This window comes from Ammospiza caudacuta, chromosome 10, assembly GCF_027887145.1.
Source record: "Ammospiza caudacuta isolate bAmmCau1 chromosome 10, bAmmCau1.pri, whole genome shotgun sequence".
Lineage (NCBI taxonomy): Eukaryota > Metazoa > Chordata > Aves > Passeriformes > Passerellidae > Ammospiza > Ammospiza caudacuta.
The window spans coordinates 25,194,113-25,212,296 of NC_080602.1; the positions used below are offsets into that span (position 1 = coordinate 25,194,113).

The 18,184-nt window shown below is 42.9% G+C and overlaps 1 protein-coding gene across 1 annotated transcript in view; it reads right to left on the bottom strand.

The window, feature by feature from the left end:
* CERS3 (ceramide synthase 3) overlaps positions 1-17,501 on the bottom strand; it is a 28,305-nt gene extending 10,804 nt beyond the window's left edge. The window contains exons 1-9 of the mRNA XM_058811488.1: positions 17,320-17,501; positions 15,753-15,870; positions 13,690-13,808; positions 10,172-10,229; positions 9,265-9,315; positions 8,305-8,397; positions 8,003-8,131; positions 6,369-6,475; positions 4,919-5,075 (exon numbers count right to left, since the gene is read on the bottom strand). Of these exons, the coding sequence (XP_058667471.1) occupies positions 4,919-5,075; positions 6,369-6,475; positions 8,003-8,131; positions 8,305-8,397; positions 9,265-9,315; positions 10,172-10,229; positions 13,690-13,808; positions 15,753-15,870; positions 17,320-17,501 (1,014 nt within the window). The remainder of the gene's footprint in view (positions 1-4,918; positions 5,076-6,368; positions 6,476-8,002; positions 8,132-8,304; positions 8,398-9,264; positions 9,316-10,171; positions 10,230-13,689; positions 13,809-15,752; positions 15,871-17,319) is intronic.
* Positions 17,502-18,184: the final 683 nt, after the last annotated feature.

Consider the following 18,184-nt stretch of genomic DNA (forward strand, 5'->3'; position numbering starts at 1 on the left):
GTTGGGCTGCACTTTGACCATACCCATGTCTGGGGCAGCCTTGACTCCAGGGCTCCTCTGCTCTTTGCCTACCACTGTAAATACCATCCAGCAAACCCCAAACACCTCCATGCTCCTTCTGCCTGTCTCCCACCCTCCTCCCTTGGATCAATTTGGCACCATCAAGTGAGACTTGCAGCCAGGCTTTGGGTTTAACTAGATTGCTGCAGGAGAATGGGAAATATGCAGATGAAAGAAAGTCATAGCAGGAAGTAATTTCCCTTTACTAGGGCAAGAGCCTCCACGCTGCTGACCTGGCTGGCTAACTCCCATCTCCAGGCTATTAAACAGCTTATGTCCCCAGGGCAATCATTTCAACCAACTGGGAAGGCTCCCAGATTGACTGGTTTTCATGTCTAAGAGGGAAAGCTTTCATTTAGCCTATTTTGTTCCCCCAGTAAGCCATCCTCATGAGAAAATCTGCTATAAATATTCATCTGTTGAGAACCAAAAAATCCAACTTCTCCGCAACCTGTTTTCCTTTAAAATGGAGAAAAAGCAACCCCTGCTCATCTAGTTCAATCTGTTTTATGTTTGTGCCAACCCTCCACTGAGAGAGCTCAAACTCCAGAGCAGAACTGGCACTTCCCAGGGAACGGAACAACAAAATATCCAGGAAAAGCTTTTCCACAACTTCCCAGTTCCAGTCATGAAAATGTAACTCACTAGATTATCATTATCCTCTAGAATGTATTGCTCCTTTCAAAACAGCCACATGGAATTAAGGCAAGTGCATCTCTAGGTCTGTTTTACCAACACCCCAACAGTCACTGGGCAGCACAGGCCTGACAAAACACACAAGAAAACAAAATCTTATGTGCCACTAGGTTAGGAAATAAAGCCTGTCCTCTGTTTAACTCCTGTAGTATGGCAATTTTCTAAAGGAAATTACTTCTCACTGAATGTGCTAATTCTCATTAAATTTCCATTTGTTTGATGCCAGCAGATCAAGCATAAAAAAAGTAAGAGGAAAAATGCTGCAGTAGAAAAATGCTATGGCTGGGAACAGCAGAAGTATCATAACAAGCACTTCACAGCTCTCATTTCAACCCAAAATAGTATTTTCTTATAATTTTCAGTTTCCCCTACTCTTTTTAGTCATTCTTTGAACACTAACTCTCACTGTTGCCTTGGGAATTTGGGCCAAATAAGGACTGAACAAACCATGGACAAAGATACACTCAAGCAGTCTTTAAAAAGCTTACCAAGCACAAAATGCCAAAGGAATATTGAACATGGACAGGTTTTTAAAGAGCGACAAGTCCAAAATCCTGATCTACTGCAGTGCAGGGTGTTTTCTGCTTCAGGAAGAGGAAAGAAGCGCAGTGAATCCAAGGAAACTGCTGCTGAGGACTCCCAAATAACAGCAGCCATTAGTGAGCAGCTCACTGCCTTCCCTGAAGGTGGTCTGATGGTGGCAAAACAATTACAAGAGCAGGAAAACCTATTCCTGGACACATTACAGTCTGTTAGAAACCTGCCATTACCCTCCACTGATGGACTTTGCATCAGCCCTGAAGTATCTGAGACATGTGGACATCATGCCCATTTCCTACAACTTACACATTTTTCAAGATTTAAAGCACCATAGTCTCAAAACCTTAACTCAGTGTGTAATGGGTTTAACATATATTTTACATCTTAATTTGCCATAATAATGTGGCTATAAGCTGCTGTCATTCACTCCCTTTTTCTGACCTTGGAAATAAAATGTTTAATCTCCACGGGATTTTCCTGGCGAGATGTTTTAAATCAGTGCATATGTACATACTTCTCTATATGCTTTTTCAATTTTCCTAAAATATTCTCATATGTGCAGACATGATGACTAGACATGTTTCAGTGGTGCTTGAAACTTGATACAAGTGGGTAATTTAACCATGTAATTGAACAATATTACAGAAACACACGGAGTTTCCTAGCAACAAAAGGCCTTGGACATCAAGATGGCAGCCAGCAGCTAACATTGCAATTGCCTGACCTAACTTGAAAAGAAATTACACTGAAGAATGTCCTCCTTCCTCCCAAAGCAGAACTGGTTCATGGCTACAGGTCTGACCTCGAAGGGCTTTGCTTACAGGCCTTACTCATACACAAGGTCACAAATGTCACGTGAGAAAGGACATTTAGGGAACATTTCTATTTTCCAGAGGGAAAAAATAAAGAAAAAAAATTCTGAACCCTCAAGTTTACCCCTATGGAAAATTAGAAGTTTCCTAATGTGAAGTAGCTGATTACAGCTGAACTTGTGGATGGAGAGCTCCCTGTTTTTAGGGCATTCCCAGGGCACCAAGGGAAAGGTGGCACAAGTCCCCTGAGCCTGGAGGCCACCAGTGCTGCTCTGTGCCACCAGACCCTGGGCAGAGTCCCATGGCTGGGAAAACAGGACACAGAGGGATGGCAGAAAATCATCTCCCTTCTTTCCTTTTCCCTCATTTTCAGCCATGTCTCACTGCAGTATTAAGGAGGAGGAAAAACACAAGACTTTTAGTCCAAGCTCTTTTTTGCTGAAGCAAGTCAGTTGGCTGAGCAGTCGTCCCAGAGGGCTGAGGGCAACTGTCCCCTCTGTCAGCGCAGGGGGAGGTGACAGCTGAGATGAAGAGCTTCTGACCAGCCACTCTCAATAAAATTCTTCTCCTCATGGGCAAGAGGAAAGCATGGAAGAAGCCACCAACTCTCGAGGGTGCAGTGACCCCAAAACTCCAGGACTGAGGCACAAGAGGGCACTGAAAAACTTCCTTACACCCTTCCATGCTCAGAGCTTCCTTCAGTTAAACAACAGAAGTCTCTATTCCCAGTTACACCATGACTTCATTTTTCCATCTGAAGTAGCTAACTGTTGCTTCAAGAAAAATATCAGAAATTGCTAAGTTTTCATTCAGAAAACAGCTAGTCTTGGGCAGAGAAACAAACCCCTACTAACACCAGAATGATGGTCCACTGGTATTTCCCTAAAATAGCAGCAGCTATTTGTGTGCAGCCTGTCTGTAACAAAGATGTTGGTAGAAAAACCCTCCTTGCCAACACCATTCTTTTCAACGTTGCCTTTCCAGCTCTGGAGGCACTGGCTGCTTTCACAGCCAAGTTTGCCACTGCTATGGAAAACAGGCTGCACATGCAAGCCAGCTGAAGTCATCCAGACTGAAAAGGGCCCAGGCTGCTGCTGCTACCACTGTAAAAATGTTATTTGGAAACCATCTTCTCAGAGAACTGTATAAGGAATCAAAAATCCGTGGTAGGGATGCAGGCTTGGTGCTTTCCCATTTTTTAGCAGTGACGAACACAGCAAAGCTCTTGTCTCAAAATAAAACATTTCTGCCCCTTACAAAGGCACAGAGCAGGCAGGGCAGGGTGGCCTTATATAGCTGGCCTGGCAATGTCCTGCTCACCACTGCATCTGACATCTTCTGGCACTCTGAACCTCAGCCAGTGTGGATGGAGAGCTCTGCCCAGCCTTCCTCTTCCTCAGCTGGGAGGAACAAGGATGTCTCTCCATTCTGAAGAGGGGTTGTGCACAGGGAACAAGAACAGCACAGAGACAGGGCCAAAATCACAAAAGAAAGCAAGAAGTAAAGCACTTTACACCTAGGCCAGAACTAATGTAGTAATTAGTCAAGCAGAGGTAAATGAGACACAAGAAATACAAAATTCTCAGTGTCTAAGGAACATAAAAGCTTGTTTTAGAGGCACAGCAACACAAACTATTTCCTCCACAGATTTGTCCCTTCTGTGCTGCTGTTTGCTGTCTTACAGGGGCTGAGTTTGTAACTTCTAGGGCAGATGTTGGGTCTCTCTATGGTACCCAGCTGTGTGTTTGTGTAAGATTTGATGGAATCCAAAAATCCAATAATTACAGGATGGTTCCTGTTAGCACTCAACAATTAAACATAGGGAGAAAGGAATATTTCTATTTCCTAAAGATGCTTCACAGCCTGAACTGCTTCAGATAAAAGGACACTCAGTTTAATTAAGTTTTTGTTTCTTGAGCCTCAGAAAAAATACCATTCTCCAACAGCACAACTAAAATTTCATCTTAACTAGAAAAATGTATCTGTCAATACTTGTGCCAAATCTTAGAGACATTCTCCAGAGGCCTTCCCTTAAATGCTTTTTGATAAATATTTTATCTACCCTGCACATTTCATGGCACGAGACCTTGTGAAAATGTCACTACTTCAGGCAATCAAATGAGACATAAATGGCAGTTTTATCCAGAGATTTTTCCCATGTGAGTTTTCTCTACAAGGTAAAAAGCGGACCAGACTTGCACTGTTCCTCTGCTCCAGCTGAATATGACACTATTTCATTGAGTCATAATATAATACCAGATATGCTTAATTTGGTCTTTGTGATCCAAAACCAGTGCTCAAGTTTAGGTGACCTCAGATTTAGGCAAACCTGAAGAAATTTAAATACTGCAGAAAAATTGTAGTCAAAGCTCTTATCACTCACTCACTCACTCACTCACTCACTCACTCACTCACTCACTCACTCACTCACTTCTTTTTTGGTAAGTTCCTACAAAGCCCAGTGACAAAAGATTGCTTTCACTCAGAACACAGGAATTCCTGAGGAGTTCTGGACCATTTTAGGGCTTCAGGTTCTGGGACAGCTCATTTCTCATTTACTATTGGTACAAAACATCAAATACAGGCAAAAAAAACCTCATTCTAGCTGAAGTCTTTGTATTCCAACCAAGACATTGGGTGTGACAACAAGAGGTGCAAAGCACATTTGAACATCTCCCTGCTCTGCAGATCCCTATCAGACATTCTGACTTGAAAACTCAGGATAACAATAAAATTCCAAGTAAATCAATTGGAGGTATTGGCATCAGTTTGATATTTCACATATTTTTCTGAAGAAAAAAATTTCTTACCTTTAGGAAAACGAACCTTTTCAAAATCTTGAAAATTAAATAACCCCAATATAAATGCAAGCCTTGGAGGGTTAATAGCATCCCATTGAATAAAAAATATGCTATGACAGGAGTGGTGGAATAGTAGGTAGGCAGATATAGTGTGGCACGAAGAATCCTAAAAAACAAAGATTATTGTTATGGTGCAAGATCTCTTCCTTATGCTATTTACACTTATTTCTAATTTCATATTCCAAGCTGATTAATATTAAAAAGCTCTGCAAAGATGGTAGATTAATTAACAAGCCCTGCCTTAACTAGATTATGCATCTCTGTTGAAATACAGACTTCAGAAGATGAGAAATTTGAGTCTGGCATGGAAGTACTCTAAGTGAGGTTAGAAAAAGTCCCTGTTTTTCAGATCTCCATCTCTGTGTGGTCTAGATACTGTGCAACTCAGAGCCTGCCTATGCCTTTTTTAGTGCAAATTCTCTCTAATCTGAAATCCACACTCCAGAGAAAATCCTAGAGGCTTTGCAACAGGGCTTTTTGTTAATTAACATATGTTTTGTCCATCTTCAGACTTCACTACTTCTGTATTATTTGGGGCTCTTTGAGTCCCTTTAATCTCATCGTGTTTCACTTCCAAGCTCAAGAACTGAAGAACAAGAAACTCAGTGAAGCAAAATGATTGCAGATCACTTGTACAGTTAATTAAAAAAACAACAATAAAGTAAAAGACATCAGCATTTCTGAAAGAAAATACTACAGGAAATTAAAGCCTTATGTTGATCAATGTTCAGAAGTATTAATTTAACCAGCCTGAGTCTCTAAGGGTTTGTCCATGTGCAGGGAGGGGCAAATTAGAGCTGTGAATGTGAAACACATTAAACACTTTTTAAAAGATAAACATGTTAAGCACCCATGTGGATACTCCAAAGCAGATTAAATCATAGCACTCCAAAGGCATGCAAGTATTTAGCAAGTTAAGATTTATTTGTGCTGACTTCATAAATTAATTGGTTCACCTAAACTTCTCTGAGGGATCCTCATGTGGGTGAGGTGAGGCACTACCCAAGGACCGGGTAGCATAAAGAAGGCTCTAAAAAATGAACTACAGTCATGTACTCTGACTTTGCAACTACAGCAGAAAGGGTGGAATGAAAAGGAAAAGGATTTCTCTTAGTTAAGGAGCTCAGTCCCCTTGAAAATGCAGGGGCTAGTAGCATTTAACTGCTATTTACAAAGCAAGTTACATAACACATCAATAAATATTTATGTTAAAGAGGCTCATTTAAAATTATTTTTACATAATAATTTTTAAAGAAAAGGGCAGTTTTTGTCAATTTTCTCACTAGCAGAATTTTCAAGTCCAGTCCATTCCTTTCCTTTTTCCATCACAACCAACACTAAACTTTCAGGGGGAGTGAGAGTGAAGTAAAAGCCTGGGACTGGATTAAATCTTGCTTACCAGAAGGGGAACAGGATCATCCTGGTGATGAAGAATGCAATAGAGAAGATGATGAACAGTATGTTGCAAGTTTTCTCCCAGCGAGCATAATTAAACATTTTGGCTGCCTGCAGTGGATAAAAATCCCCAAACATATTATAAATATTCTCTGAAATAAATTCTGTGTTTTTATAAATAAAGACTCATCTTCCACCTAAGCAGGAAGAGTATTTCTTCCCAGTTTGACATGTAAAGCAATCATTTTACTGATACCTAATAAAGCACCATCAGACCAGATTCTTTGTTTATATTTCTCTTTTTATCTCAAAGGAAAGGACTCTGCATCAAAGGCCTAAAGAACAGCACTCAGACCAGAATATAAGGTGTCACAGAAACACAAAGTGCTCTTTAGAACAGAGATAATTCCTCATTTTTCCACCAGATTCCAAACAGACTGAATTCCAAGAGAAGCTGCTGCCACACCTGCACATTCAGGAGACCCCTTAAATGCAGGTGTTTGGTACATGCCTGTTACTGACCCTGCTCAGGGCCTGATTCAGCTCCTGGCTTCTCCTTTTTGAGAGCAGGAGATCTCAGTGCTGGTCTCTATCCCACTAATAAGGGCTCTAAGTGCTGCTTCTCCCCTAAATGAACTGTCCAGCTCCCCCTGCTCCATTAGGAACCACCCTGGGCAAAGTGGGAGCAAAGCTGCAGGTGCCAAACCTAAGTTTTAAACAGCAGCTTGATTAACTTAGTTTCTTTTCCTCCTCCTTTTGAGTGGCAGGGCTGAATTACATTGTTCTGGTACTCAACTCCAGTTCCATCCAAGTGCTGCCCTACCAGTTGTCAACTCAACTCTTTGTAAAGCCACAGAGTTAATTGGACCTAGGAGCAATTCAGGATTAAAAGTAAGCCAGCAAGAAAACCTGTTTAATCTGGACCAATCCCAAGTGCACAACCCCACAATTAGTTGTTCTGATACAGTAAGATAATCAGGAACAGAAATGGACAGTGGCACACAAGAGCCCACAAGGACTGCTTACACTGGCACTGCCACCAAAGGAGGTGATGAAACTGTGCCCTCAAACCTGGTGTTACAAACTCAGGGTAATTCTAGTGAAGAAACACTGTGTGTGTCTTCCAAAAAGCCCAGAAGCCACTCTGATCACAGTGCTCTCTGCAGAGTAGGGCACCGCTTAAACACTGCCGCTGATATTTTGTGCAGGGAAGGGACTTTCCCTTGAGTCCAGGAGAAGAAACTTTTCTTCTGCCAGAAAATACCTGATACAGGTTAGACTTAATGCCAGAGGTCTTTTCCAACCTCAGTGACAACCTGGTCTAATTTTATCAGTGAAACACGAATAACCCAGGGAGGCAGCTTTATTTCCAGTCCCTGTTCTGAGGAAATTCTCTTCTGCTTCTTGCTCATAAAGTATTGTGTAACAAAGTATCAGCTTAAATTATCTAGAAGCTCTTTTTTATCTTACAAGTTACAAATCTGCCAAGCTGTGTCTCTGCGGGGATAGGAAGGGATCATATGAAACTCGTGGCAGAAAGATTAAAATGTCGCTGACACCAAAACCAAAAAACTCAAAGCAGAAAAAAAAAAAAAAATTAAAAAAAAAAAAATCCTGACAGCTGGACAGCAGGGTTACCTCGAGCCAGAAATCGGCAGTGTCGTGCACGAACATCACCAGAGTTCCAAGCCGCACGTAATTGCCGCACCAAGAGCCGCTCATCAGCCCGATGGCTGCCAGGTGATGAACGACGTGAGCCATGAAATCCTGGGGGGGACAGAGGGAAATCGAGGTGAATGCCAGCCCCTGGGGGTCCCTGGCCGGGCAGCCCCCCGGGCTGTGCGGGCTGATGCTGCCCTCCCGTGGCTGCGCCAAAGCCGCTCCAGGCGCTGCCGCTCCCTCTCCCCGCTCACCAAGCGCCCACAGGCGCAAGCACTTGCCTTCCGCTTGATGTCAATGCCGAGGGTAAATATGAGAGACCAGTAAAAGCCGATCTCGGCCATGTAGTACCAGTACTGGGATGGCAGCAAGGTCTGTGATGAGGAGAAACACAGTTAACTCTGAGAACAGGAAAAAGTAAATGTCAAGTGAGATTACTTCTTTTTTCCTTTCCTGTCTTCGGCTCCTCTGGTGACTCTTGCTTAAAAAATTAAGCTAAATTAAATTCCTGTCCTGGGCTTCATTAAGAAGGATGTTCTGAGAGCCAAGTACGTTAACCTTTGCTCAGCCCAAACTCTCAATTCCCACAGTTCCTCCCCCACCTCTGGATTTTAACATGCTTTTTCTCCATGTTTCTGTCACAGAACTACAAGCAGAATCCTTCTGCATTTAATTACAAACAACTGCAAATAAACCCCCTCGGTTTTGGTGAACAATTAAAATAATAGACTGAAATGTCAATTATTTATGCTAAAATCCTATGGATCTGCCCAGGGAAGAGCAGAGCTGGGCTGCTCCCTTAGGTCAGTACATTTCCCAGGTGTGTAGCAGGAGCTGGGAAAGCTCAGCTGGAGGCAGGATTATTTGTATTCCTGGCCCCTGCCTAGGACAGGAATAGGAAGGCAGTGGGATGGGGCAGAGTTATTTCAATAACAGTGCCTTGAAGCACCGTGGGGCCTGGAGCAGGGCAAGGGTTCTGCACCCAGTCTGGGAACACTGATAACATCTGCAGTGAGTAACTGGTGTCCCGGGGTGGGGGCTGCCGGGGGAACTTGCCGCACAGGCTGATCCCAGGGAAGTCCTGCAGCAGTCGGCAGCACTTCCCGAAAAGGGCAGGATTTGGTGCCACACCTCTGTGGGTGGTGCCCGTGTGGAGGGAAAAGGCCGCTGTAAATTATCCCTTCCAATGGGGAAATACCTGGAATGCCTGGAGGCCACTGGCCCGGTGCCAAAAAGCTCACCTGAAACGGATAACCAACCCACGTCTGCCAGATGTCGTAAAACCAGGGTTTCTGGGGAAGACACCTCAGTCAGACACTGCTCAGCTCAGCAACAATTATCACCTTAACTCAAAATCTTCACTACTTAAACTCTCTCTAAGTGGAGCAGGCTAAGAAGCTGTAATCTTGATAACTGTTCTCCACCAATTTCTAAAGGGAACTTGCAGCTCAGATTTATTATATTGTTCCCAGCTTTTTGGCTTCTCTTCAGGACACCTGAAACGTTCCAGTTCACAATTTCATCATCCAAAGCAGTGGGTGTGTGTTTTATTACTGCAATTACTCAAGATATGTTGCCACAGTGATTAGATGTGCTGTGTTTACCAGTCACACAGAGCAGGGGATGAGGATGAGAAGCAGTGTTTGGGGACAAGGGCCAGATGAGCAGAGACACGCCGGGATCTGTTCCGCTGCCTGGGGAAGCACTAATGACACCCCAGGCAGGGCTCACCGAGCTGCAAGCACCAATCTCTGTTATTCCCAACTTCTGACTCAGCAGCAACACCTCAGTAAATAGCTGTGACCACCAAAAGTGCTGCCAAAAAAAGTTTATGGTGTCCTCTGAGGAAAACATGGCCATGTGATGCACTTGTAGGTGTTAACAAGGCATGTTGTAAAACCATCTGCGTGACTTCTTCAAGCTTGCCTTAAAAATACTGATTGCTCATAAATTCCTTTGTCATAGAAGGTCTAAAGTTTAACTTAAAAATTAAATCTCAGTGCATAATGCAGCCCAACATCCAGATTACATACAGCAAAGATCTGATCCCACAGAGGCATTGAATTCACAGTCTTTCAATGCGATTCAAGAAAACCTAGAAATTATTTTGTTTAAATAAAGTATCAATCTTTCAAAAAGTTAACTTACATCATACAGAAATATAAATCCAACAATGGAGGATGTTAGATAGAATGAAAATCGCCAGCTGCAAAATTGAAATGAAAAAATAGGAACAAACCATTATATTTTGTAAAGATATTGTCCCGAGCCACAGTTACTACAGATCATTGTACATCACAGACAATCCTCACATAAATGTGGCCTCACACTCAATGTTAAGGATAGACACATATTAACTGTATTTGAATTATTAACACTTAAATATTTAAGGTTTGATTCACTGCTAAATAAGGAAATTCTTTTACATTATCACGATACAGATATTTGAATTGTCATGATAGCAGTAGTTTTCCAGCCAGGCTTGAACTGATCAAGAGAATGACCACAAAAAGTGTAATAAATCCCCTAAAAATTAATGTTTGAGAACACAAACCTTTTCCTGGGTTCATTCACTTCATCTCTCTCAACACCAATTGCTGACAACAGGGGAGCCTTATGAATTATTAGAATCTACTGGGTTAGTCTAAATCTTGCTACAAGGTCTCAATTAACTATAACCTCATCTTTGACTAGGTGTGCCAGAATTTAGCCTGATCTAAGCTTTTTGTAGATTAAATGGATATCCAGCAAGGCAGATAAACCTTCCAGCTTTGCACCATCAGCTTGCTAAGTCAGCAAAGGGAAAAAGCTCTTGAGCATCTCGGTGAAGTGTGCTGCTGCTTTTGGGTGGCAGAGCAGGCTGCTGTCGGAGTGCTGATGACTCTGGAGCCTGTGTGGGAGGCATTGTCCCTAGCACTGGGTGTGGCTGCAGCCTCAGCCCAAGCATTCCCACTCCCACCTCGACAGGTGATGGAAAACTCCTTCCTTTCCACTCTTCCCCTGGGCAGGTCAAGCCTGACCTTTCCCCTGAGCAGCTCTGCAAGTCCAGTAGGAAACAGTGCAGGACTTCACAGCAAAGGAAGGCTGTGACACAGGGACAGGCACAGGGCCCCAGAGCTGCTGAGAACTTCTAGAACCAGAGTATTCCAGAGGAGAGAAGCAAGCAACTCCCAGACAACTCAAAAAGGAGAAAGCATCACAAGAACACTATAGCAGTGGATTGAGAGACGTAGAAAATGACATTGGGGTCTTTGGCAAGCTTTAATGAAATGCCAAATGAGAGAAGAGGAGGAGAACCTGTGTGGTAAAAGCAGCCCTTACTTTCTGAGCCCCACATCCCCTGGAAGCTGATATTCCAGGAGAAAGAATGAGATTTTTCAAAGGCTGAGACTGTGTTTTATGATAAAAACAACAAACAAAAATGATGATGTGGAATGTTGGAGGTGAGACAAAATAAATTGTCTCACACCTGAGAAAGAAGTCAGGAAAATAATTATAAAATTGCCACTTGATACACATGTGATAAACAACTGTTTTTCTTCTCAACTTTAAACTATCTTCCCTCAGATGATTTGAAAATAACACCACACAACAAGCACTGCATGAACAGGAGAAGCACAGAGGTACATGGTGGAAATTGCAGAGTGGAGTCCACACGGAATACCTGGCTCAGAGTTAACCAAGAGGTGCTGGAAAACACAACACTGGCACGGGACAGACCTTACACAGCAGCTGCTTGTGCCCTCATGCCTCCCATTCCAAACAAGGTGTGAGTGGCCAGTGAATATGGCAGAATTGATTCTGTGTTGGTTGTAAAGTGCAAGTGGGGTTTTCTGAATAGGATTCAAAGCACAGAGCACCTACAAGACTGTGCCATTAGTCCCCAGCCCTATTATATATTTTATATATTGAATGCATTTGGCCATAAACAGCACTTCAGATGAACTCATTCTGTGTGCAAGGCTGCCAGAGCACTGCCTCATTTTACACTGAGCCCAGCTTCTTTATGAATTTGGTGAATAAAACATGAAGTAAAACTCATCCAAATATGCCAAATTTTACTCAAGTGCTTCTTAAACTCTGATCCTGGCCACCAGAGAGAGCACTGAACAAGAGTTGTGCAAGAGGATTTTCTGGTTTAACTTCAGGAATCTTTTCTCTTGAAGTGAATGTAACAAAAAAGAACTTGGTAGGGGAAGTTAAAGGCTGGTAAATCTTACAAGGCAGTGAAGTTTCATGCAAAGGGCTTTCCAAACCCCAGGGTTGCCTAACTGGGAGCACTAATAGCATAAGTATGGTTTAGATCTGGCTCATCAGATTTTCCTTGTCATTCAGAAAAAAGATCTTGGAGATTGCAGGCTTTCAAAAAATTTCATAACGCTCATAACACTGACTATTAGAGTGGAATAACTCTGTTCCTCTTTTTTTTTGCCTAGAGAATTATATTCAATTAAATTCACTGACAAAGAGCAGAGCAAGGTTCACAAAATTGCACAAGAGAAACCTGTTTGCTTCATTCTCACTCAAGCTACCAAGCAAGTTGGAATTTCAGTCTTTAGCTGTGTGTTACTAGAGACTGGCACACATGGCAGGCAGGTCTTTTAGCAAGAGCAGGAAATCTTATTGTCACTTCTGGAACCAAACTAACTGATCCCCAAAACAACAGCAGACATAAACCATGGCAGGAGACTTAGCTCAGACTTCAAAGAGACACACCTCTGTCTATCATCTGGATTTATGTCTGACTGAGGACACCACTAAATCATCATCACATTGATTAACACTGGAAATAATCTTGATAAAGTACTCAACTTTAAGCTCTGTGCTGTACTTTTAACCCTCATGCCTTAAACTGATCTACAGTTACAGAGGTTCAATATTCTAATCAGGTGAAGTTTTGCAAATGTAATTAGGCTAATGTAAAGCCAAATACACAGAGCATTTGAAAGTGCTTTACACTGGTACAGCTCATGTCAGTACCCAAAAGGGATGAGCTGTGCCCATTTGGGGATTTGCAATTTGTGTGAGATTTTAGATCACACTTAAAGTGTTTAGGTATGAGGAAGTTCTCACACATAAGTGAAAAATCATATGCAGGAGGTTTTGAAACTTCTTACATATTCATTACTGTCACTCAAAGCTGCTCACTGGCCCACTCTCAGCAGGGACTCTGAGTTCCTGTTTCACACAGTATCCCATGATCAAGCTGTGGCACCTGTCCTTCAGTCTGGATGCCACAATTCCTGCTCTGAAACTGACTTTGGTACACATGACAGCATCCCAAAATGACAGCATGGGTACAAACTTACCCCAGGGTAAGCATTGTTGTTCCCCTATGATTACTGGCAGACAGGAAAATATTTTCATATTCTCTGCCTGTTTTCATCTTATATGTTGTACCAGGAGCCGACAAATCCATCATTCCACAAGGAAAAAAACTGTAAAATATTTTAAGGGTTTTTTTTTTTTTTTCCCCAGGAGAAACAGTTCACCTAAACTTTTAACCATCATTTGGAGAACTGCTACTAAATAATTTCAACTTTGTGCATTCAGAAACCAAAACCCCCATCAGGCAGACCCAGCCTTCTGGAAAGGGGGGACCTCAATAATTTTCTTCCAAAAGAAAGATGATAGCAATGATAACCAAAGGCATTGTGTATCCTTACAAAGCCTCCTGGAATTTCCGGAGCACGGTTGGGATCTCCAGGTTTCGCCGCCTCCTGAACCATTTCTCCACCAAGTGGACGGTGCAGTTGCACTTCTTGGCAAGGCCTTTGATCTCTGACTGCAAGAAATGGAACAGTGTTAACAGGAGATGTCATTTTCATTTATTTTGTACTTCACAGAGGAGCGTCCCACTGTTGCAAGGTCTTAATTTAAAAATAGTACCAATATTAAATATGCATGGAGGGTATTTTTGAGTAATGCCCACAGAAACCCTGGATTTTTATTCATGTAAATAATGCAGGCACGAAATGAACAGATTCACAAACTCTGCTATTGTCTTTCTGGTCACTCCTGAGAGTTTCAGAGATAGAACTTTTACTGTTAGATGAGAGCTTAGGCTGGAGGGGGAAGTGCCATAATTGAACAGACATGGACATGGCACCTAATATCTTACCTAATCATAAATATTAAAATTTGTTTATCTATGAGTCCCGCAGATTAAAAGTGGCCTGGAATTAAAGTGACCTGAGCTCTGCTCTCAAATCCAAAGTCAATCTATCCTCCTGAGCAAGGTGCAGAGTGCCCCCCTCCAACAGCAGAACTAAACTGAGGGTGGAGCAGGGCCTAGAACTGCACATGGCCATGGGGGTGCCACACTGGGGTCTCTGCATCCCCTGAGCTCCCACAGTGGCCAGGCCAGCACGTGCCCAGCACAAGGCAGTGACACTCCTGCACTTTGGGGAGCTCAGTGCCCCACATGCAGCAGCCTGTGGCCTTCCTGCCTCTCCTCCATCCCCAAGTGCAGAAGTGTGGTTTGACCTCCCAGGGCTGCCTCAGGAGCAAGGAGAGTGTTTGGCTCATCCCTGGGGAAGTTCTTTGCTCCCAAGGGAAGTATGCAAATAGTGGGTGGCAGCAGCTGCCTCCACCGAGGTGAGGCCAGTCCAGGGAGTCTCCTACCCTCAGGGAAACCTCTGGAATGTGAGAAAAGGCACCTGAGCTGCCAGGGAGGGCTGGAGTGCAAACAGCCACCGTGTCCAGCCCACCCTGCTGGCTCCCAGCTCTCCACCTGCCACACAGGAATAGCGACTCTGTGTCCATACAGCAGAGCCCACGTGCCCTCAGCTGCCAGCCAGCCTTTCCCAGGCACACTGGTCCCCAGGCTGGACACCTGAAGGAGGCAGCTTAAATCTTTCCCATGCTCTGAGGAGTCTAAAAATGCTGTGCTTCCTTCCAGAAATCAAATGTCCAGCTGTACTCAAGCAGAAGGAAGGAATGAAACTGAGATTGGGATACTTGCCCAGAGAGAGAGGAGCTCGTGTGTGAACACCCATGCATTTATTCCTGATGTTATCAGGCAAAGGACACAATGAAAGAATAACAAAGTTAGGGATAGAATGCCAAGTTCCACTATCAATAATTATCAAAATCCCTCATTACTAGAAAGCACATATTTCTTTTCAAAACCAGTGTAGGAAAACTGCAATTGTTTGGGAACTGTAGTCAGGTAAGGGAACTTCCTGAGGCAGCACTCACAGCAAAGTACCTGCCTCCCATAAAAAAATCAATGGCCTCATTTTTGGAGGTGTCAAGCATTGGCTAGTCTTTTTTCCTTGTTCAATTTTAAAAACAAACAGCAGGGTAATAGAAGGATTGCTTTTCTTTCTCACATAAGCCAGGATTAAGTATGCAGTAACATAACGGATCAAAAGGCTTCCGTGCCAGCATTCCTGCACTAAATACAATCCTGCTTTCCAACAACAGACATCAGCTGAAGCTTTCTCCAGGCAGAATGAGTTAAAGATGGAACACTAATCTTCACTGGAAATATTATTAACAATGTAGCCTAGAACAGCATGCCAGAAAATTAAACATCTTAAATGTATTTTCTGTTTCGGATGCCATATATCCTTGTCAGCAGAACAGCAACAAAAACCCAAATAAATTAAGTCATCTGTCAATCAGCTGGAACTCATCCCATGATGTCATTGCTGAGAGCTGATTGAAACAGTAAGAGTGGGATTTTCCAAAAGTAAAATGAGTTTGGAAGAACGAGAATCCTTACTTGGGATGGTTGTCTTGAGCACTCCCGGAAATAACTCTCTAGCACAGGATTAGGCTGTGGCTTCACACGTCTTACATTCTTTATACCCAAGGCTTTTGCTAAAGGTATAGCAACATATCTGAAAAGACACAGCAGGAAAAGCTTTAAAAACACAACACAGTTACAGGACCTTGGCTGTTCTCATGCCAGGATACAAAGAAAACAAATCGGATTCAATTTAATCCACCATAGAACGTGCCAGTGCACTGAGAAAAAGGGACCTCCCCTAGCTAATCCCAAGAGGGAACCACAATTTATCAGCTGTTATACAATAAAGAAGACCCAAGGAATGCAGTTTGTGGCCATGAAATGCTGTTAAACTCAAGGAAACATCCTGACTTTCATGGTCATCAGAGGAGTGTTGGGGCTGAGTGAAAGGAGACCAGATGCTGTCCCATGTGAGCTCAGGGACTGATGCTGGGCAAGTTCCTCCAGTGGCAAAGTCACTTGGCACCTTCTTCACTGGGCCACCAGCACAGATCAATGCTGGATCCAGCCTGTGGCACACAGCCATTCCCTGATTCTGATAGATTCTCTTTCCCTCCCTTTTCCACCCCAAATCACTGCAAAGTGCTCCAAAGATTTCACCTTCCTGCTTGGGCAGGGTGTTCAGGAGCAGCCCCTCCCTCCTGCTGTATCAGCCATGGATTCCTCATTGCTCAGAGCAGTGGTCAGCTTTCCCCAGACTCACTGCAGCCAGATGTGTGGGCTAATTACCCTCAGCACTGCAGTGAGACACACTGGCAATGGTTATGAACATATGATCCAAATTACTTTTCATTTCCAGCATGAATGATCTTATCTGCTTCTGGTTTAAGTCTGTCCAACTTACGACATTCCAAATTTCCTCATTCTGTCCTGAAATAATTATAAAAACCTACTAATCACATCTTTTAGAGGAAAAAGAAAAGAAAGTAAAGCAAAAAAGGTATAAATAAATAAGTCAAAACACGGCAAATCTTAATATGATTGTAGCTTTTTTCTGTGGAGCCAACATCTGCCTGTCCCCCAAGATTCCAGCTGCAGAAGCAATTCACTTTTTGGTGCCAAAGAGAGGGGAAAAAAAAAGCAACCAGCTTTACTAGATCTGCATAAAATGTTCACATGAAGCTTTGAGATCCCTCCAGTCTGCTTAGCTTGGCCAAAGAGAGACACCTGGGGTCTATCAACATCACACGAACGTTCTGGTGCAGGACCAAATGAGAGGTTTGGTTGAGAGGACAAATCTCTCTAGCCTTCCACTGAAAGAGGAAAAGGAAGCCCAAATGGTTTAGAATGGAAAAAAGATCATCAGAAATATCCAAATGCTGTTCTAGAAAAGCTAGATAGAAATATTTCTCTTCTGGATTGGACCACAGCCACACATACCTAATAATGAAAATATTTTCCCATTTTTCACCTGCTGTTTTATCTGTACTAGATCTTCCCAGTAAACCACCAACTAATCCTCCTTTATAAAACATTACATTGCTCTACAGATATCTCATTTTCAGCATGAATGAGGATGAATTGCATTTCAGTTTCTTACCTCTCACTGAAGAAGCGGATGATGAGCAGCACAAAAGCGTACGGGATTGTGGCGTACAGCTGATGGGGTTTGGGAAACACAAGTCCCTCACGGTCCACAAAATCTGCCCATGTGCAGTTGATGGGCATCCAGATATTCTCCCACCAGAACCAGCTGTTGAGTGTCTTTAGGATGTATGCCATGCTGAGTAAATAGAGAATTTCATTTATTCCTCACATATTAAAGAGAAAATGCATGAAAAAAACCCATATTGAGCCTTTTTGTGTGAAGCCAGTAAAGTCAGTGTTCTCAGGGGGGAAAAAGAAACATACAGGAAATTAAAACCCTCTTGGTTTAGAGCAAAGAGGTGGGATTATAACCCAGCAGAAGATAAAATAATAAAGCCAAATTTTTACCTGCTATAAAGCAATACAGGGCCTTTGAAACCTGCACAGGGAGGAACCTGCTGCCTCCTTCCAGCCACTCACACTGCCCTGCTTAGCACCTGGTCAAATCTCCTGCAACACTCATGTATTATCTATCATATTCATACTAATGAGAACTGATCTTCCTGGGGCTGCCTTTATAAATTAAATATAAGTGGGAGGAAGAGTGGAAAAGAGATGAGAAGGTCCAGGGAGTGCCTCAATTCCATAGTAATGAGGGCATTGCACTGATGAATTACTGCTGTCTAATATGCTAATGGAAATATATCCTGAATTTGCAAACACCTGTGCACAGAACAAGTGGGGGGGGGGGGGGAAATGCAGCACACAGCAAGCTTTTTCCAGGAATTGTGGGAAATTATATGATTTAACTGTGACCAAAACCTAGATCAGGAACAAATGTCTAAAATAAGTTCTGGGAGGAAAAAAAAAAATCACTT